We start from the raw sequence: 19,738 nt of genomic DNA, 5'->3' as shown, positions 1-19,738 counted from the left end.
TGCATTACTGTTGTGCCTCAGTTCTTCAAAGTCCTTGTACGCATAGCAGTTATACAGAAAGGCGGCGGGCAGTACCCTTATTACAGCAGTTATCGAGGCGGCTCCCCCCCCCCCCCCCCCCGGCGGCTCCCCGCCCCCCCTCGGGCCCTGCGGCGGCCGCGCGCACGCGGGGGCGCCGACGCCGCCCAGCGGCAGGGGCCGGGCGCGACAGCTGCGCGGCGCGGCCACGTGACTGCGGGAGCACCGCCCCGAGGAGCTCACGCAGGGCCGGGCGTGGCGCGCGCGTGCGTGCGTGCGTGCGTGCGTGCGTGCGTGCGCGCGGGGCGGGGCCGGCCTGCCCTGCCCTGCCCTGCCGGGAGGGGGAGGGCGCACGGGAGGAAGGAGGAAGCCGCCATCTTGGAGCGTCGAGTCGCCATAACAAGGCACCAAGCGGCAGCGAGAGGATTTTGTACCTGGGCGAGGGGGAGCGCGGCTGGTGGCGGTGAGCGCGGGCGGCGGCGCCGGGGCGAGGTGGGCCTGGGGGAGCGGCGAGGGGAGCCGCCGCCGCCGCGCCGGGCCTCGCCTCGCGGCCTGCGGCGCGCCGCGGTAGCGGCGGGGCCCGAGCGGGGCCTGGCGGCGCCGGGGGCCCGGCGGCGGGGCGGGGGGAGGCCGGGCCGGGGGCGGCGGGGCCGCGGGGCCGGGCCGCGGCGGCGCTCGCTGCCGCCCGGAGCGGCGGGGCCGCGGGCGAGGCCGCTCCATTGTTCGCGGGCGGGGGGTGCCGGTGTGGCGCAGCTGCTTTTCGCGGGCGGCGGCCTCGCCGCGGGGCCCGGGGCCGCTCCGCGCAGCGCTGGGGGTGACGCCGCAGTGCGGCCCGGGCTCGCCGGACACGATGGGCACCGCGGGGGCGCCCGCGGACGGGCCGCGCGTCGGCTTTGTGCCGGGGCCTGGCAGGCCCAGGGGCCCGGCAGGCCCAGCTCTGTCGCGACGGATCCGCGGTCGGCGGGAGAAGAGAGAGGCCTGGCGGCGGCTGCCCTTCACGCCGGGCCTGCGGCCGGGGGGACGGCCGTTCCGCGGGGTCCTGTTCTCCATCGGGTCTTCGGTTTGCGAAATGGTGGCTGCTGTTGTCCGGGAACGTGGTGACCCCGCTGGGTTTGGCGAGGTCTTGTGTTTTTTAATCTTGCATCTTGTTGAAGGATGGCTACGAGCGAGAGGCTTTAAGGGAACTAGACATTTCCTCTACTAAAAATGTTTGCGTGATCTTTGCCACTTGTATCCGGGTTTGTTAGGTGACCATGGTGGCTTATATGATCTGTCTGTTTTTTTTTTTTTTAACTAAGTTAATGAGAGGGAGAGTTGTCCTTTCAGAGATGCACTGAAACCGTGCTTCTAGTCAGAAAGATAACTAGGAGAAATATCTTATTTCTACTGATTTTAAAGTTTTGCTGCAAAGCTCTAATTGATGCACTTGGAAACAGCTGGGAAGTCTGAGAAGAGTTTGCATTCCTTTTCCATCCTCTTGAAGTGCTCTTGAACGTATGTTTTATTCACTGGGGAAATGCCCTTTTTTTTTTTTTTGACCGCTCCACCTTAGCAAGCAGTAACCTGCTTTTCCTATGCACTTCCTAAGTTGCAGGAGCTTTATGATGAGAAACTGTACAGGCAAGCAAACCTACTTTCAGTTGCTTTTGAAAGGTTTTGAACTACAAGTGTCTTGGCTGGCTAATATTGTTGTAAGGAGTTCTTCATCTCTGGGCCGTATTTTCTGTGTGTGAGACGCAGACTTTTTCTCTCTTTGCAGTTTTGGCAACACTTTTGTTAAATACAGTGTTGATACTAAGTCATATTATCTTAGAATCATAGAGTGATGTGAGTTAGAAGAGACCTTTGAAGATCATCTAGTTCCAACTCCGAGTGCGATGTGAATTTTTACTGTCGAATGGAAGGTAACATCAAGCAGGAAGCTAACTGATTCCTGGTGTAAATGTTTAGGCTCAGCAGGAAGCTGCTCTACTCTTAGTTCAGCACCATGATATCATTTGTTTCAATATTCTAAATGGTGTTAAATCAATGCCCAATAAAAAAGGTTATGAATAAGTTGGTTGAACTAACTTTTGGAGTTGGGGGAGGGTGAGTGCTTTGTTTTCACAGATAATGTCATAATTTCTATCATAATTCTAGCATCACTTCAATTTCACTTCTTACATGAAAAGGACAATCAGAGTAACGAGTATTTCTTCGGTTCTTGCTTTAATGTCCATTTGATATTGTGGTTTTGTTTTTTATCAAAAACTTGTGCATAATGTTGCTTAGGTTTTTATGGTTGCTTTCCTGTGTCCCAGAAGAGGGGGAATTTCAAGAACAGGCAAAGCAATTGAGGTAATCTGTGCCTATTTCACAGGGGAATCTAGGTACTGTTTTTCAAGTGGTTACTAGCTGGAAGGCTGCTGAAAGAAAGTACAGCTGTTTACACAGTCATCTTTGGTGACCTAAGCTCAGCTTTGTAGCAAGGGGAAAAAAAAAGTTTGATATGTCTCTGATAATTCCACCAAGAAAAAAGAAAAAAAACAAATACTGTGTTGTGTGCTGCCTGGGAAGAGGTGATTTTTAGATAATATGCAGTGTTGCAGGCTATTTTAAAATAGCGAAGTCAACTGAAGGATTTGTATATACAGAAGTCCATGTATTAATTGTTACTGTCTGCTTCTTTTTCAGATTGAAGCAAGTGAATTCTGATATAACTCAACTTTGTTAGAGGGCTTTTTTTTTACAAAAAAAAAAAGGTTGATCCACAGTGCATCAGAGCAAGTTACTACTTTACTTTTGAGTGACTTACAGGTGCTTGCCTGCATTGCAATAAAGGACTCATATATTGAGCAAGACTTATTTATCTCTTCGTTTTGGAGAGTCTAATAAACTGTTATTACAGTTTCTGTACTGACTTTCAAAGTTTTGAAGTCTAAAAAGACATCTTTAAAAATAGAAGCATGAGCACGGCCAGAACAGAGAACCCTGTTATAATGGGTCTATCCAGTCAGAATGGGCAATTGAGAGGCCCTGTAAAACCCAGCGGGGGCCCAGGAGGTGGAGGCACACAGACTCAGCAACAGATGAACCAGCTGAAAAATGCCAACACAATCAATAATGGCACTCAACAACAAGCACAGAGTATGACCACCACTATTAAGTAAGTATTTGTGTCAACTGCCACAAGAATGTTAAAATTTGATATAAGGGAAAGTGTTCTTGGGTACTTGTGTTTTAAAAGTTCTGTTCTGTTGTTTTATGATGTTGATGACAGCAGTGTCCTAGGATGTGCATTACTAAACAAAAGCTGTATTTCCAGGTGTGAGCTGCTTTCTGGCAATTATCTTAGCAATGTATTTGTTGTGGAAATTGAATTTGACACTTTTCAGAACATGGAGCTGCTTGTCAGAGGTAGCCCACTGAGCAGCAGCATCCTGTTTTCTTTGCTCATTTCAAGTGGTATGAGAAGGAAGTTGGGGAGTGGGAAGGAACTGATATTTAAGACAGGAGGAAACATTGCCTAGTCCTAGTCCAGTTTTGTATGCTTTTCAGTTTGTTGCTGATCTCTCTCGTGGTGAGAAATTCTTTCAAGTTGGTTATCTTTTTTGTCAATGATTTGGAATAGTAGTGTGTGTTCTCCCCAGTGTAATGCTGAACTTCAGTCAAAGCCTAAGCTGAGATAATATGGTACCACTATGACACCCTTGTATGCGTCTCTTCTCTCTTTTCTCATCAAAGTGTTTTAGGAAGCATGCTGATAAAATGTGAATGTGCTGGTTGGAAATTCTGACAGACTTACAAGACTTGTTTGGTACAGTAATGGGTAATTCTCTGCTGCCCCTGAGCAACATTCACTTTTCTTTTGCTACTTGGTTATTTTTGAAGAAAATACCTATCTTAGTGCGTAATGGCAAAATGGAATACTTGAATACTCATTTCAAGTTCTGGTGTAATTTATTTTATACTGGTTTACTAACCAGACTGATGAGGAAAACTCATCATAACTCACTCCTAACTGGCACTGGGGCAAAAAAGAACTTGCTCTCTTCTGTACAGGGTCTTTTTAGAGAGGACAAATGTCTAAATCTCACTGAGCAAAATTAAAAAACAGTTCAACAAGTGGAGTGTGTATTTACTTAATTTTCTCCCCCAGAGTATTTCCATCTTCTTTTATTATTGATAAAGAATAGATGGTCTCTGGGCATGAGGTTTTTATTTTTTGAAGTAGTTAACTATAGTTTTGTGGTTTTATTATAACTTATTACTTTATTATGAATATGTCAGTGTGTAGTTTTAAGTCTGTTCTACTGGATCAATTCAGTGCCCTAAAAATGGGATTTGAATCATGACTGGATAAAGATTTCACAAATTCTCTTGCACTTGGCAGACTGCTGAATTTCTGTGTTTACAGTTTCCTGCCTGTTGCATTCGCTTAGCTCAGAGAAGACTTGAGCTCATATGCGTAGGTGTATTTAGCTTTCAAGATGTGAAAATGTTACATGTTAAATCACTGTTCCTAAGAAAATCAGGACACAAAAAGTTATTAAACCAGATTTTTTTTCTGTAGACCTGGTGATGACTGGAAGAAGACTTTAAAACTCCCTCCAAAGGATTTGAGAATCAAAACTTCGGTAAGGACGTTTGAATTTTAGGAATAAATATGGAATTAAAGTTGTGGGAGAAGCTGCAGTGGGTTTGTAAGCAAATATTCAAAGGCAGTTCAGCTATTGCTAACCTGTTTTAAATGAAGAATTGCCGTTTTAATTCTCTTAAAACTGCTTGGGAGAGATGTTTCTCTTGTAAAGCTCAAAAACAGAGTTAAGTGTGTATTTCTTTCTTACTGTTATGGCATGAGGCTGATTGTCAGTGGCTCCTGCAAGACAGAGATCAAAATACATCAGTGTATTCACAGTGTTGTATTTGGTTATTGGAAACTTAATATTTACTTCTCCACTGTATGGTATTGCATAGATTAGTGAGAACTCCTGTGTAGTAATGAAATGTGCTTTGTGATCTTCTTGCATAAGCACTCTCTCATTGACTCTGACTGATCTACAGCTGTGGATTGTATGACCTAATCTTATGGATGTGCTTTTTGTGATTATTCAGGACGTGACCTCCACAAAAGGAAATGAGTTTGAAGATTACTGTTTGAAACGGGAGTTGCTGATGGGAATTTTTGAAATGGGCTGGGAAAAACCATCTCCTATTCAGGTTGTTAAAACGGACTAGTTATAAGCAGCAGCTTAATTTTTTATGAACTCTGAAATTCTTGTGCTTAAATGTCAGATATTATGTCATAGTTTGGGAAAACTTGGGATTTGAAAACTGGGGATTTGAACCGTGGAATTTTGTTTCCATTTGGGGAAGGAAACCGTAGAGGCATTGGTATGTTAATCCCATGTTCAGTAGCATCCTTCAGATAAGTAGTCGCAGTGAGTACAGGGATGTTCTTGTAAGTTTTCTGGAAAACAGGTCTGCCATAGGTTGCATACCTTTATTTGTTACTAAGATATCTGTATCACCCATTCTTGGCTTTTTTTATCATAAATATCTGGAAGGAGTCATAATGGAGATTATAGGAGAGAGAGTGTTAGTAAGTTTACTTTTTCTGTTTCTCCATCTTGTTTTTACTTTTAGGGCTGATTCCATCAGTAAATGTTAATGTATGTAAACTTAGGGGAGTGGGTGTGGTGTTGAACTCTTCCCCTGTGCTACTGACATCCAGGCCATTTTATCTCCTTAAGGAATGGAGGAAGCTATGGCTTTTTGTTAATTTATCTGCTTTAGAACAGATTCTAATGTGTCAGCTTTTCCAAATGAAAAGGCCGAATGTACTTGGGTCATTTAGATATTGCTGTAAAAGAAAGCAAATGAAAAATACTTGTGGCCTTTGCCTGAGTGGCTGAAGTTTTAAAAAGGAAGCCCGCTGGTTTTGAGAAGTGTATCACAGAAACATGCAGGTTTGAAATTACATGGGCTGATGCCTTTCCAATGTTAAGATACATGTGGGCATTTTTTCCCATTGGAGGAGTTTGCTAGTGATTCTCACTGTCTCCTCATGTTTTTTCCTAATTTTTCACTTTTTTTTTTACTAATGCGTCTGTATGGGTTTACAATTCCTGCAGTAACCGAGCACTGGTTCTCATCCTATCTGGTCATAAGAGGACTTTACGTGAGACGTTGGGAGCAGAGCTATTGCTTTGCTGGGGAGCTCTTTGCTGATAGGTTAAACTCCTTCCTGCTGTGTGTAAGTCTACAATACTTTCAGTAGCAAGATACTCTTTCATGGAACAGGTTTAACATCATATAGCGAGGAGAGTTATATTTGGCCAGTCTCTAGTGAGCATGGCTCATGATTGCTCATGTGCTGACTGTCATTGCATTTCAGGAGGAGAGCATCCCCATTGCTTTATCTGGTAGGGATATCTTGGCTAGAGCGAAAAATGGAACAGGCAAGAGTGGAGCCTACCTCATTCCCTTACTTGAACGGCTAGACTTAAAGAAGGACAACATACAAGGTCAGTTGGGATGGGTCTTCCTTGGCTGCATCCAGGTAATAGTATTGGTCACTGTGCAGCAGACTTGAATCTAAAAGTGGTCAACAATGCAGCAGTGTAGGTTATCTGCTTATATTTGTAAAGCAAGTACATAGGGAGTGGTGGAGGGAAAGTGAAATTTTAAATTTCCAGTTTCTTTTAAAAACTTGAAGATGTCTTCTGGACTTTACTGTCTTGCCCTGGAAAATGGATTTGGAGTAACACAGAAGCATGGTGGCTGGGTGACTCATGTGGAGGGAATAGCAAGGGATATAGAACCCTTGCATGGCATTTGTCTTGTTTTAAGCAGTTTCTAGGACTTACTCGGGGTATTTAGAGTGGAACTCCAAAACTGCAGAAGTATGGCTTTCATGAAGTCTCTGTCCTCTACAGAGAAGTATTTTTGATAGTGTGTTATTAGTAACTCATGCCGACACTTTTAACTTCCAGCAATGGTGATTGTTCCCACCCGTGAACTAGCCCTGCAGGTCAGTCAAATCTGTATCCAAGTCAGCAAACACATGGGAGGTGCCAAAGTGATGGCAACAACAGGAGGAACCAATTTGCGAGATGACATAATGAGGCTTGATGATACAGGTCAGAGCACCTTTGCTATGCTACAGTTGGTGTTTGGGCTTTTACAATGTGGCATTCTAATTTCTGCTTTTTTTGTTATGTCTGTGTTATTGTTACGCTTGTTACAGGAAGACTGTATTATGTCTTAGTCACTGTTTGTTTACAGTCATTCTCTCAATCTGTTGGTATAAAACATGTCTCTGAATGCTGGAAACGTTGTTTTAGTCACCTTAAATTTTTTTTCTCTTCTAACCTTACAGTGCATGTGGTGATAGCTACCCCTGGCAGAATTCTCGATCTCATCAAGAAAGGAGTAGCAAAAGTTGAGCATGTCCAGATGATAGTATTGGATGAGGCAAGTTGCTCATATTAAACCTTTTGGTGTATTAACAATTTAAACGAATGATGTGTCTCAGCCAGCCACCTCATTATATACAGCCACAAATACCTTTGCTTAGGGATACTAAGGTTATAGCTAATTCATTTCTTGTTGTTTTTGAGAAGGTATATGGGCATAAGAGCTCTTCTGCATGTAAAACTTCCAAGAAAACAGCCTAGGAAGGTTTGCCTTTTCTGTTGACTGTTCCTGCGAAATAGATAAGCAGTCTATTCTGAACTGAAGGATTGTTTTTCATTTGGTATCTGTTCATAATGAATGCGTTGTGCTTACCACATAAGTTCATGTAACCTGATTTATAAACATCCAACAGACTGCTAAGTGAGAGGTTGAGAAAAATAATTGTGTGAAAGCTCTTGGATGACTCTGATAGGAACAGTGATAGCTATTTTTGGTTTAGAACTCCCATTGTATGTATTTTTATTCAGTTTGATTCTGCTTAAGTCAGTATTGAAAACTGGGAAATGTAAACTTCCTTCTACTGATGTATCCTGTTTTCAGAAACTAAATCAAATGTCATTTGGAGTGTGGTATTCACTCCAGAGGGGGTGATACCATTGTGAAGGTGGGAAGGAGAATATTCCCGGTGTGTTTGTGTTTCTTCTCCAGCGTGATACTACCAGAAAACTGAAATATTGCCCTACTTCTTTGACTTACTCGTTTGTGCTTGTGTTGTTACAGGCAGATAAGTTGCTGTCTCAAGATTTTGTACAAATAATGGAAGACATTATTCTCACGCTACCTAAAAACAGACAGATTTTGCTCTACTCAGCCACTTTCCCTCTGAGTGTACAGAAATTCATGGTGAGTGTAGTTGGATTCAGATACATGTGAGTGTGGTGACACTGCACCTGAGGTGCATGAGTGGGTGTTGCTCATTTATTTATGCATCCACACTTCTCTGGTTTAATATACCAGCCTCAGTGTAGGACAGCAAATTTGAAATAACTTTTGTCCAGAAATAATGTTAATGCGAAGTTAAGTATATGTAATTCTTGCATGTAAGGTACTGTTTTCCTCTTTATACAGTAGTTAACGCCATCTGTGTTGATTTGCTTCTAGAAGGTGATCCTGTTTAGCCTGGCATGATGCCTTCGTTTTTTAAGTAATCCTTTGTGAAATTTCACCTACCCTGTCTAGTGACAGGCATAAAGATTGGCTAGTTAGTGCATCCTTGCGATGGAAGAATTAAATGTGCTACAGGATGGGAAGTCCTTATGTGGTTTTGCATATAGATATGCCTGCTTTATTTTTATCTTTATCTTTCAGAATTCCCATTTGCAGAAACCCTATGAGATTAATCTGATGGAGGAGTTAACCTTGAAGGGAGTTACTCAGTACTATGCCTATGTAACTGAGCGTCAGAAAGTTCATTGCCTCAATACGCTGTTTTCCAGGGTAAGCAGTGTAGGTCAGGTTAAGAACTTACAAATGCTTTGTTTCCTTCAAAGTCAAGAATAAGATTCAGAGTGACAGACTTTTTTTTTCCTTGTCAAACTGTGCTAATCATACTATATAAGCTGAAGCTAAAAATGAGTGTGCTTGCCTCAAACAAAACTTGCCGTGCAGTTTTGTAACGTGTTAACTTTTTTTCCCTCTTGTACAAAAATATTTATGGTATGAATTACTTGCAGCACCTGTCTTGCCTTCTTTCTGCAAGGGATTTAGATCTGCCTTAGATCATCTGTTACTAAAATTCTGCATTTACTTAACACGCTTCTTATATGTTCAGCTCCAGATTAACCAGTCGATCATTTTCTGCAACTCCTCTCAACGGGTTGAATTGTTAGCCAAAAAGATCTCCCAGTTGGGCTATTCCTGCTTCTATATCCATGCTAAAATGAGGCAGGTGAGTATGAAGTTACAGTGGTTTATGTCCTGCTACAAGATTTCATGTCCTACTCCACAGATGTAGCACATAGCTGAATTAAGTCTCATACTTGCTTTAAATTTGCATGTTCTTCAAAAACTTAGACATGTATTGCTTTGCTATCGCTTCAGTTTTGTTTTCAGACTCCTCCCCCCCATAATTAAACCTTTTTCCGGAGCGTTTAGTGTAGCTGTTCATGTGGTATTCAGGAGTACAAACAGAAAGAACAATACTCAGCTGATCTGAGTGCCTAGCCTGGCTTTGCAAGCAGTAAATCTTGCACTGTGGCTGTAGGGGAATCTGAGAATGCAGGGAGATGGCTTTGATCGAAGCTCTTACTTGAAAGCATTGACTGCTGAATAGTGATTGAGCTCCAGTGGCCTAGTTTACAAAACTATGAAAAATGTCTGCAGCTTTGCTGGTGCAGGAATTTCTGTTACTTGTAGATCAGTTCACATGTCCTCAAGAGTCATGCTCTTTATTTCCTTGTTATCGGTGAGTGTACTAAAAGGCATTGTCAAAAGGTTGAAGTGGTGCATGTAAGACAGGAGTACTTTGAAATACTTCGCATTTTATATGTAAACTTGAATAAATTCATATGAAAGCGTTATGGGAAGCCTAGCTTGCTGTACATTGGGCTGGCAGGTAATACAAATGTTTGCTGGGCTATGTGCAGACCAGCATTTCTTTAAACAGAAAAGGAGGCAGTGCCAGTATTGAGCATAGACACAGATATGCAAATGGATTCCCTGAAGTCTGTTTCTTGTTTATTTCTGATTTGTCAGTAGATAATATGTGTGGCAAAAGGCAGGTATCTTTGTGTGGGAAGTTTCAACTTGTTAATTTTGCTCTCTAAAAATGATACTACTTAATTTTTGTGTGGTCCAAAGGAACTTGTTGTTGAGAGGGGAGTCTTCATAGACAATTGGCGCATACCATCCCTATCTGTGCTTCAGGGGTGAAAAACATTCTTTAGTGGAAAATGAAGAGGCTTCCTTTTTTAAAGGAAGGATGTTTCCAGATTTAATGTAAATGATGAAAAATTTATTGCTAGGACATAAAATGAATAAAATGTATTGAAATTGGCACAGGGATCGGGGAGATGATAGTCAAAATACCAGGAATGAAAATAAGCTTTGGGCACAGAAATTTTTTTTGGTAAAACTAAAAACTTTTTTTATGGATCTGCATGTCATGAAACAATATCCTACCTGATTTCTTGTACTCTTTCACATATGCTGGTTACTGTGTTTTCTGCTTGCAGAAATCAGTATGAGGCACTTCATTTTTTTTGGGGGGGGGGGGGGGGGAGAGGGAGAGCTCATAGCTACAGAGGCCAATTGATTAGCATGATGTTGTTCCTTTTAGTAGCAGTCAATCTAACTTCCCTAGTGCAGGTTTCATGTACTTGTAATTTATGATGATACTATTCTGAGATTAATTTGTGTAACTAATTGAGATTTGTAGACAAAGTTAAATGTTTTTGCCTAAAAGTGGTTCTGAAGGCCCCTCTGGCAAGTTTTTTAGAATATATGGATAAGAAGTGTTAAGAAATAGTACTAGCAGCTTTGACTCAGCTGTCAGTAGTGATGAGGGGAAGGAATTTATGTGAATGAAGTTGTTTGTAACTTGAATACCTACCTGAAAGTCACAGTTGTTTTTATTTGTTTTTATGTATTTCCAGGAACACCGCAATCGTGTGTTCCACGATTTCCGAAACGGCTTATGCCGCAATCTTGTTTGCACTGGTAAGAGTTCCTAAATGTTTTTGTTTTTCTGAAGGTTGTGATAGAAAGCTGATTAGTCATTAGCCCAGGTGTGGCAGGTAACTTGATTTGTGATAAAGCAAGTTAATGGTTTGATTAGAGAATTTTGTCAAGTGTGTGTAGGGCAGAGTGCTGCACTCGTTTAGGTGTATGGGTTTGGTCTTTTGTGACAAACTGAAGTTGCAACTTGTTAACAAATCCTTTTATTGTGATAACCTGTGTTTCCTGCTTCAGTTACCTTTTCTGTATGTTTTCACAAGTGCTCTGTAAATTGTTCGGCCATAAGCTTTACAAAAGAACAGAACTGTAGGTGTAACTGTGGCTAGGATTACTGGACTACATTTTGCTGATTCTTTACACGTCTGTAGTTCATCTTTCCTAAATGGTCTGTAGTTGTGATTGGTCTGTATATGGCGTGAGTTATCCACAGTACAGCCTGTTTGGGCAGTACCGTGGCAGTTGCTACATGCATCTGGGTAGTCTTAACTCAACTTGAAGTGAAATAAAAAGAGCTAAGCTGATGGGATGTAGTTCAGATCTCAAGTCTGTTGTGACAATGGCAACATGTGCTGTGTTTGAGGAGGTGCTTGTATAAGATGACCTACTCAAAAATAGTCTAACATGCAAAAACTGGCTTGATGTTAATTACTTTTTTGGCATAGATTTGAAGATTTGAGGTCTTGATCATTCTTCTTGTATTACGCTTAAAGTGGATAAAGAGCAAGAAGAAGCTGTAACAGAATTGTATGTAAAATGCCTTGATACGAGGAAAGCTTATATTTATAAACTAGTGCTAGCTAGTGTTAATTGTTCCTAAATTTTCTACCCGAAATCAACTTTTATATAATATATATATATAATAATCAATAATCAATTATTCATGACCTGAATTGTCTTTCAGATCTGTTTACCCGAGGTATTGATATCCAAGCTGTGAATGTGGTGATAAACTTTGATTTCCCAAAGCTGGCAGAGACTTATCTCCATCGTATTGGCAGATCAGGTGAGAGGAGAAGCATCTTTTAGAAACAACTTGGATAACTGTCATTTTTTTCTTTAGCATTGAATTGGCTTCTGCTTTTTATTACTATACTTGAACTATTTTGAATAGCTTTGATTTTTCTGACAAATTTATCTTTTGGGTACCATATCATGATTATTCTCACAAATACGTGAATAAATGGCTGTGTTCTTTAAACTAGTCCGAAAAGCCTAATGCAAAAAAAACACTCCATATTTTGCTTCAGTCTCATGAGACTTGATGTGATTTTTTTTTTTTGCAGTTTGGGAGAATTTTATACTGAAAATTTAGCTTCTGTGGTTTCTTAAGCATCGTTTTTTTTTCTCCTGCGTGTTTCCAGTGCCTGGGCATCTACTAGATACATCTTCAAAAAAGGCGATAGGTGATGGAACTCAGTGTACTTGAACTCTGTAGTTCAGGCTTGTTCAATAACTGTTTCATTTAATAAGGGGTGGACATGTGTACTGTAGTAGTAGAAGACTTTGAGTTGGTTATTAATGAATATGTGCAGTTGGAGCATTTTTAACCTCTTGGTTTTTCTTACTCCTGTAGTTGTACAGAAGTCCTTAAATGCTTTCAAAGACCTGTTGCAGAGTCTGGATTTTCCTTTACCATCAGAGGGCAGTGTTACTAATGCCAGAATCTGCAGACTCTTTCAATCAACCTTCTATTACTCGGTTCAGGTTGTTTTTTTTCTTTTTTGAGGTCGCTTTGGTCATCTTGGCCTGGCCATCAACTTGATCACCTATGATGATCGATTCAACCTGAAAAGTATTGAGGAGCAGTTGGGAACTGAAATTAAACCCATACCAAGCAACATTGACAAGAGCCTGTATGTGGCAGAATACCACAGTGAACCTGTAGAAGATGAGAAACAGTAACCATAATGCGTATGTAAATGCCTTCCTGAATAGAGAAGTTGTTGGATAAAAGAAGAGCTGGGCTGAATATTGTTGCAGGGGAAGAGGGAAACTGATGTGCCAAACGTGCCTGAATATGAAAACAAGGGTTTGAAATAGATTGTCAGTGAGGGTGGGAAGATTGGTGTTTGGAGAGGCTAGGATGCCTGCTAGTAGCCTAAAGAGTTCTTTCTGTATTGCTTAGCTAAAAAGAGAAGTAGGTGATGGCAGAAAGGGAGGTGGTAATCAAAAAAGCCAGGAGAGAAAGTGGATCTCTAAGAATTTTGCACCAACAGAAAAGCCTAATCAGCTCAGCAGCTGAAAGAAACAGATTCAAGCTATAGGTGCCTCATGTTTTGTCTTCTCATAGACATATATTCATAGAACCTCCTACAAAGTAGGTAGCAAAGCTGTAATTCATCTTCATTGCCACTTGAGGTCTACGTAGCATAAAAAAAAAAAGGCTTCACTGCCAGGGTGTCTCAAAGTGTGGCTTTTCTTGATCGCTGTCTGAGGAAAAAATGCTAAGTCGATTTCTTTTTTCAATCCAGGGAAATTGTTGTTCTTAGAGTCAGGCCAAATAGAGGGTGATGTTTGATCTGTTTTTAGTTAAGATGCTATGTTATGCAACGTCAAGAGATGACACTGTTTGGGTTGAAAGTAATTTTGTTGTGTATTTTCTCCTAGAGATTGTGAATTAGAAAATACTGATGAAGCTACTGAAATTGCTCTCAGCTGACAAAAACCAAAAATTGCCAAAGAAGCAGATTGCTAGAGAGAGATAAAATGAACCTGTGTCTACTTGAAATAATTTAAGGATAGTCCTACTCAGTCATGCCAAAATGACTTGCAGTCTTTGCTTTGCTTTATTAATCTTTTAAAATAAATAAGTACATAGACAAAACAAATCAGATGACGAACCTGGGCAGAGTTCTTGGGTGGCTTCTTTAAGGGGAATGCTGTAACCTTGTCTGAGAATTGTACACCACTTAATGACAGTAAACAAGTGTGTAGTTGTGCCATTTAGGTATAATTGGGTAATAGTAGCACTTCTTTTTGAGGTGCAGTGATTGAAGATGAGCTGTTCTAAATGCTGTTGGCTTTTCCGGAGCAGCTACATAGTCAGTGTGATTCATTACTTACATTCTGGTTTTGCATAGGATTGATTTAACTGTGGGTGTTTTTTTTTAAGGTTTTGACTACACATGCCGGAAGGTGAAGCCCTTTGATCCACATCTGTGACACATCATTTCTTTGGGGATACCCTTCTCTTTGTGGGTTTTTCTTCGTCTTTTCATTTCGGAACTATGAAGACTAAAGAGCTTGGCCTTTTTTCTTTTTAAATTTGGCAGCAAGGAAGAAAGAAGATGAAAGGAGGAATGTCTTTTTGTTTTTCCACTTGTTTGCACTGTGTGCTGATTGAACATTAGTTGCACTAACTGCTGGTTTTAAATTTTTTTTTCTTTGGGTGGGAGGGGCAACAAGGGAAGAAGAGAAACCCTGGAAAGAGAAGAATCTTGATGAACACAAGCTTGTCTGCGATTTCAAATTCTTCAACCATCGACTGAGTGCATTTCAACTTCTCCCTGTTTACTCATCTGTTTTTAAGCTAAAGAGCTTGTTACTTATTCGTGCAAAGTGCCTTATGCTATGAGACCATTCAGAATATCACCTTTCCGACACAGCCCAAGGAATCAACAGCTGTTTTTGGTTTCAGGTCAAAGTTCCCCTCTCTTCCCCCTCTCCTCCTCCCCAAGTACTCAAGGCCAGGGCTGGGAGGTGAAACTTATTGGTAATACTTTTTTTTCAACTTTTTTTTTTAATTGGAGGAGTTGATATGCATCTGCAGTTCACCCACATTGTAAATACTGTATTTAAAACAAAACCAACTTAAAATCTGGGCTGATTAGGTGCAGCAGCATAGCTCCAGAAGGAAAGAGTAGCCTAGCCTGTCACCCTTTGCAGGAGCCATAAGAAAAGCCCTGTGCTCTAGCAGAACACTAAAGACTGGTTTCCATAAGTCTCCATTAGTAGTTCCAGCACTTGATATGTAGACTTGTTTCAGAGCCATGGCCCTCTTTCTTCTGGTGCAGTGTGTCCCATAGAAAATCAGATGTGTATATTGTACAAACTTTGTAAATATTTTTTTTCTGTTTGGGTTCATATATAACTTTTTTTTTTGATGAAGGTTGCTGGGGTTAAAGGGATTAGACTGATTATGGGAGCAGCTAAAGATGAGAGGGGCTCAGTTTTCTGCAACACTAAGCAATGAGAAATGCTCTGACCTCCCTGAAGAGCAGGCTTCCAAGTGTCCCTTGTCAGGGTGGGTTTGCTCTGGTGCTAGCAACACTGTCCTGTACCGCTTGTATTGAAGAGATTCCTTGCAGGGGCTCTGAGGCCTCAAAATCTGTTGCTTACCTTGTTCAAGATATTCTTTGATTTCCCACTTAGAAATGTCAGGAACTTCACAAGCTCTGAAGGGTGCCCTGACCTGTGTTCCACCATGGTGTGAGGGAAATCCAGCGGGTGTCAGTGTTGCTGAGCAGCATATGTATAAGGCGTGGATTTGGGTTTAAAAGAAACTGTAGAAAACTGATCTAGATGCATAAACTGACAGTTCTAGAGCTTTATGGGCTTGATTTACTTCCTGCAGCATTGTGCATTTTCTGCCCAAAACAGCCTCTATACAGATCTGTGAGCAGGTAAGGGTACAAAACCCCTGTTAGTGTCAGAAGCTACAGAAAGCTATTTGCCATCTTGTCTGTTTTGGCATGACTTGCTCTCTGTCACTCTGCGTTGTATATTGCTGGAAAATGCTTTCTGGTCAAATAGTGTTGCTTTAAATTGTGCCCCTCCCAACATGCTTGATGTTTGGCCTGATCTACAGGCAAGAGGAGTGAGACAAATCAAACTGTAAACTCTTAAAATTCCCTTTTAGCCTGTTCAACTACAGTGTCAGGAGGCACCTGGATGAACGCAATCCCTTTTGCTCAGTCATTTATTGTGTACACAGACGCTGCACTCACACCATGCTTGCTTATCTTAAGGCAGGAATTAATTGTCTTAATTTCTCCCATTTTGACACCCCTGCTTTTTTCTTTTGAGTAAAAATGTTTGGAACTAAAAGGCAGACTTAACTGTCCCATTTCCTTGAGGATCATAAGTACAAAATCAGGTGCCTCCTGACAACAACTTTACAAGATGGAAAGGGTGTTTTTTTTTTTGTCAGCAGTGACTCCATAATTGTAGCAAATGCTGCACTAGAGTACAAACTCAAGAGCTTGGTCACAGACACTCTGTGAGCCACACAGCTTACATCTGACTGGCAGGTACTAAATGTAAACAACTTTGGGGTGCTTTTTGGGGGTGGGGGGTGGGGTGGGAGTTTGTGGGTGATAACTTTGACCAAAAGTAAAATCTTGCTCTTGTACTGCAGCCAGCTTACGATTTTCCAGAGAGACAGAAGAGGGATCATTTTAGTGCAACAAAGACATGAAAAAATGTAAATAAAAGTTTTTTGTATCTTACCAGGGCGCACACACGTAACAAGAACAGGATAGCAGTGTTGAGTCAGATGTGTGTGCTCTGCTTGGATTTGTGGTAGGTTAGCCTGGTGCCATGCTTTGATGGTCCCTCTTAAAGCACAGAACTTTTAAATGGAAAGTATTACTTTAAACTCGGCCTCTATTTGAGGATTGGCACTTACCTAAACTATCAGGGGCACCGTTTTTAGGTGGCTTTCAGTAAAGAAGGAAGCAGCCTATTTTTGGTGCCAATAGGCTATCTCTAACAGATGCAATCTTGCAAATGGAAAGATGCTCCAAATGACTAGGATAAGCCTAGTTTTTGTTTTGTTTTTCCTGCCCAGGAGTAAGGAGTGTGTATAAGTCTTGGCTTTTTGAGATTCCTTTTGATCTCCTGTTGTTTTTCTAGTCACACACCAGCCTTTACATTTATGCATTACTTGGAGCCAGTTTCTGCCTTCAGTGATGAGCCCTAGGTCAAATAATTCCTCTGACAAAGATAACATTAAGAATCTGATGTATTCTGCATTTTCCCCCCGAAAGTCTAAAAAAAGCATCATCCTCTGAATCTGAAGAAATAGTGTTTCACAACTGGGTGAAATGGCTGTGAAGAGGGTGACGCAAATCTTCAGCCAACTTACTCCAGATGAGCTATAGGCTGGTCTCAGGATTTGCGCTGTCAAGAGTGCAGTGCAGTTGCTGGAGGGCTTTCCTTGAAGGGAGGGGGGTGGGTTGGTCTCAAATACATATTTTAATTTCCAGAATGAGATGGGAGCATCTTTCCTTTGCCCTCTGGGACTTTTTTTGTGGGTAAGAACATGGAAGCTCAACATGAATACGTTGTATACATGTTGGTATCAAATCATCTCATTCTGATTGTTTTGATTTTTATTTTTACTTGGGATAGGGAAGGGTGTCTGCTCCAAGGATTTAAAAATGCTTCACACGCTTGTTTTTCAAATGACCGATAGGACTCAAACCTTGAGCAGAGAGCTGTTCTGTCATGGTTTCTGTTCTAGAGGTTATCGGGATGCCATGCCGCACCTGCTGAGCTGCCATCACAGTGGTTCTTGTCCTGGTGCTGGACTGAGTAGTACTGCTGGGGTTGAGCAGCTGTTGGTTTCTGAGGATGGGGGTGCACTTTGTTCCCAGGAGCTCCAGCAGCAAGGTCACCATTGTAAAGGTTGGGCAAAAGAAGTCCACACAAGGAGTTTTTCCAATTGCTGTGAACTTGTAGTCTTTTTTTCTTTTTGGAATCACAGTTTCTCTTCATGATAAGTCAGGTCTCTGGACCAAAGAGCATGCATCTGATCTTCAAAATAAGGCTTTGGCAGATTATTCTGTAGGTTTTGCTCAGTTCACTGTTGCATTGCTTAAAATGTCTTTATGTGGAAGCATTGTTAAATTCTGCTGTAGACAAATAAGGGAAGGGTAAGGAGGGGTGGTGGGAGGGATGGGTTTATTAAGATACAGCCTTGCTGTATTTTAACCGATAATTATGGGGAAGGGGTGTCAGGAGAAGAAAATAGTCACTGTTCCCTTTATAGAAAAAACCTGGAACTTTATTTCAAGAAAAAAATATTTGCAATTCACGTGGGATATCATAATCCAGTGGTCCCTAGTTAAGAAGTTGGTACTTTGTTAACCAGTGAACAACATGGAATAGTCCTTGAAAATATTCAGGGGAGGGAGGGGAAAATTGGCTTTCTGTTAAATTGGTAATTGGCTAATTCTCCAGTGGAGCATGGATTTTGTTGAGAATGTGTTTTTCTCTGGATATGTACATGCGTTGCAGCACTGGCTTGTGAAGAGCTTCATGAGTTCAGAGTGCAAAAAAGACGAATGGTAAAATCCTGATTTTGTTGATTAAACTCAATAAAAGCTCCCTGGAACTCCAGATTGGTTTTGGTGTTTCTTTTAACAGTGCTAAGCAAAAAAAAAAAAAAAAAAAAAAAAAACACCAATGCTGACCTTTTCTTCATAGAAAGCCCTAGCACATGTCAACTAGCTTTGGAGAGATGCCTCAAGATGGTCAATGTGTCTAAATGGAAGGATTCTCCACTCCTTGGTGCTCATGCTTTCCGTACACTCATGACTAGGTGGTCTGTGCTCTTACAGAGTTCAATGCTCCAGTTTCAGCTAGCCTGGTAAACTTGGCTTTTGGTTGCAATACCCTGTTGGTGTGGATTACTACAATGAGAGTTTCTGTAAGGGGCTGGAGCAGAGCTGCAGAAGTCTCACTGGCCTGCATTTTTTTAATTTATTTTTTTTTACCAGGAGTTGCCCTGAACTGGGGTGATTGTTTGGGTTGTTCACAGGCAACTGGTGAGGGGTAGGAAATGCGACAAGCTCTTGACTGGAGTCAGTTGCAGTCTCAGCTCGAGTACCTGTGAAAGGTGTGCTGCTTTTTATTGGTTATGTTTAAGGGAAAGCCAGCTAGCAAGGGAGGGATAACTGGTGCCAAGCTTCAGAATAATACTTCGTATTTCCACCTTTTTTGCAACCAGAGCAGTTAAGTGGCATCAGGAGTTAAAACAAGGAGTAAGGTAAAAACTATTCTGCTATCCTTGTGAAAGAGGCCTTACACCCCTACCTGGTGTATACAGTTGCTGCTCAGTGTAAAACCAAGCCAGCACCACTGCACGTCCTCGATAAGATGCCTCTGGCCAGTAGAGGCCAGGTCCCAGCCTGCAGGATCTCGTATGGTGCTGCTGCCTGTGTATGGCTCCCTCGTGTTTACTGAGGCCAAGCTCCTCGGCCCTGGGCAGTGCTGCTCCTCTTCATGACACAACTTCCCATACGGAGTGAAGAGACGTTGGCCAAAGCCACACATGAAAATTGGCTTTTGCAGTTATGGGGGGAAAAGCTTCAGGGGGGTGAGGGGAAAGGACGGGTTCCCCACACTGAGCTCGTGCCACGCAAGCGCGGGCTGCCGCTCCAGAAGTCGTGCTCCGGCAGCGGGGCTGGAGCCTGCGCGAAGCCAGGGCGGTCCTGACTACCGGGCCGGCCGTGGGGGCTGCGGGCTCCCGCCGGCCGCGCTCCGCACCCAGCCGCGGCCCCAAGCGGCGAGCGCCAGGCTGAGGTCGCCCCTCCCTCCGCACCGGCGCATGCGCGGCTCGCCTCGTGACCTGCGGGGGCGGGGA

At 42.2% G+C, this 19,738-nt stretch overlaps 1 protein-coding gene across 3 annotated transcripts; it reads left to right on the top strand.

Annotated features, from left to right (window-relative positions):
• The first annotated feature begins 304 nt into the window (after positions 1 to 304).
• DDX6 (DEAD-box helicase 6) lies at positions 305 to 18,492 on the top strand. 3 transcript variants are annotated; one of them, XM_066981219.1, is made up of 14 exons: positions 305 to 481; positions 2,692 to 3,163; positions 4,571 to 4,634; positions 5,113 to 5,217; positions 6,395 to 6,524; positions 6,993 to 7,139; positions 7,379 to 7,477; positions 8,201 to 8,319; positions 8,785 to 8,913; positions 9,248 to 9,364; positions 11,070 to 11,133; positions 12,053 to 12,154; positions 12,878 to 13,062; positions 14,264 to 18,492. In XM_066981219.1, the coding sequence occupies exons 2-13, from the start codon at positions 2,964 to 2,966 to the stop codon at positions 13,051 to 13,053; spliced, it is 1,452 nt and encodes a 483-aa protein (XP_066837320.1). In that variant the 5' UTR covers positions 305 to 481; positions 2,692 to 2,963; the 3' UTR covers positions 13,054 to 13,062; positions 14,264 to 18,492. The 3 variants fall into 3 exon arrangements, with proteins under 3 accessions (XP_066837320.1, XP_066837321.1, XP_066837322.1); XM_066981220.1 differs by having other exon boundaries at positions 342 to 510; XM_066981221.1 differs by lacking the exon at positions 305 to 481 and adding an exon at positions 1,900 to 1,922.
• Positions 18,493 to 19,738: the final 1,246 nt, after the last annotated feature.

The sequence above is a fragment of the Anser cygnoides genome, chromosome 21 (genome assembly GCF_040182565.1).
Source record: "Anser cygnoides isolate HZ-2024a breed goose chromosome 21, Taihu_goose_T2T_genome, whole genome shotgun sequence".
Classification (NCBI taxonomy): domain Eukaryota; kingdom Metazoa; phylum Chordata; class Aves; order Anseriformes; family Anatidae; genus Anser; species Anser cygnoides.
Note: the sequence above shows the minus strand (reverse complement) of the source record. Positions and strands in the feature narration are given on the sequence as shown.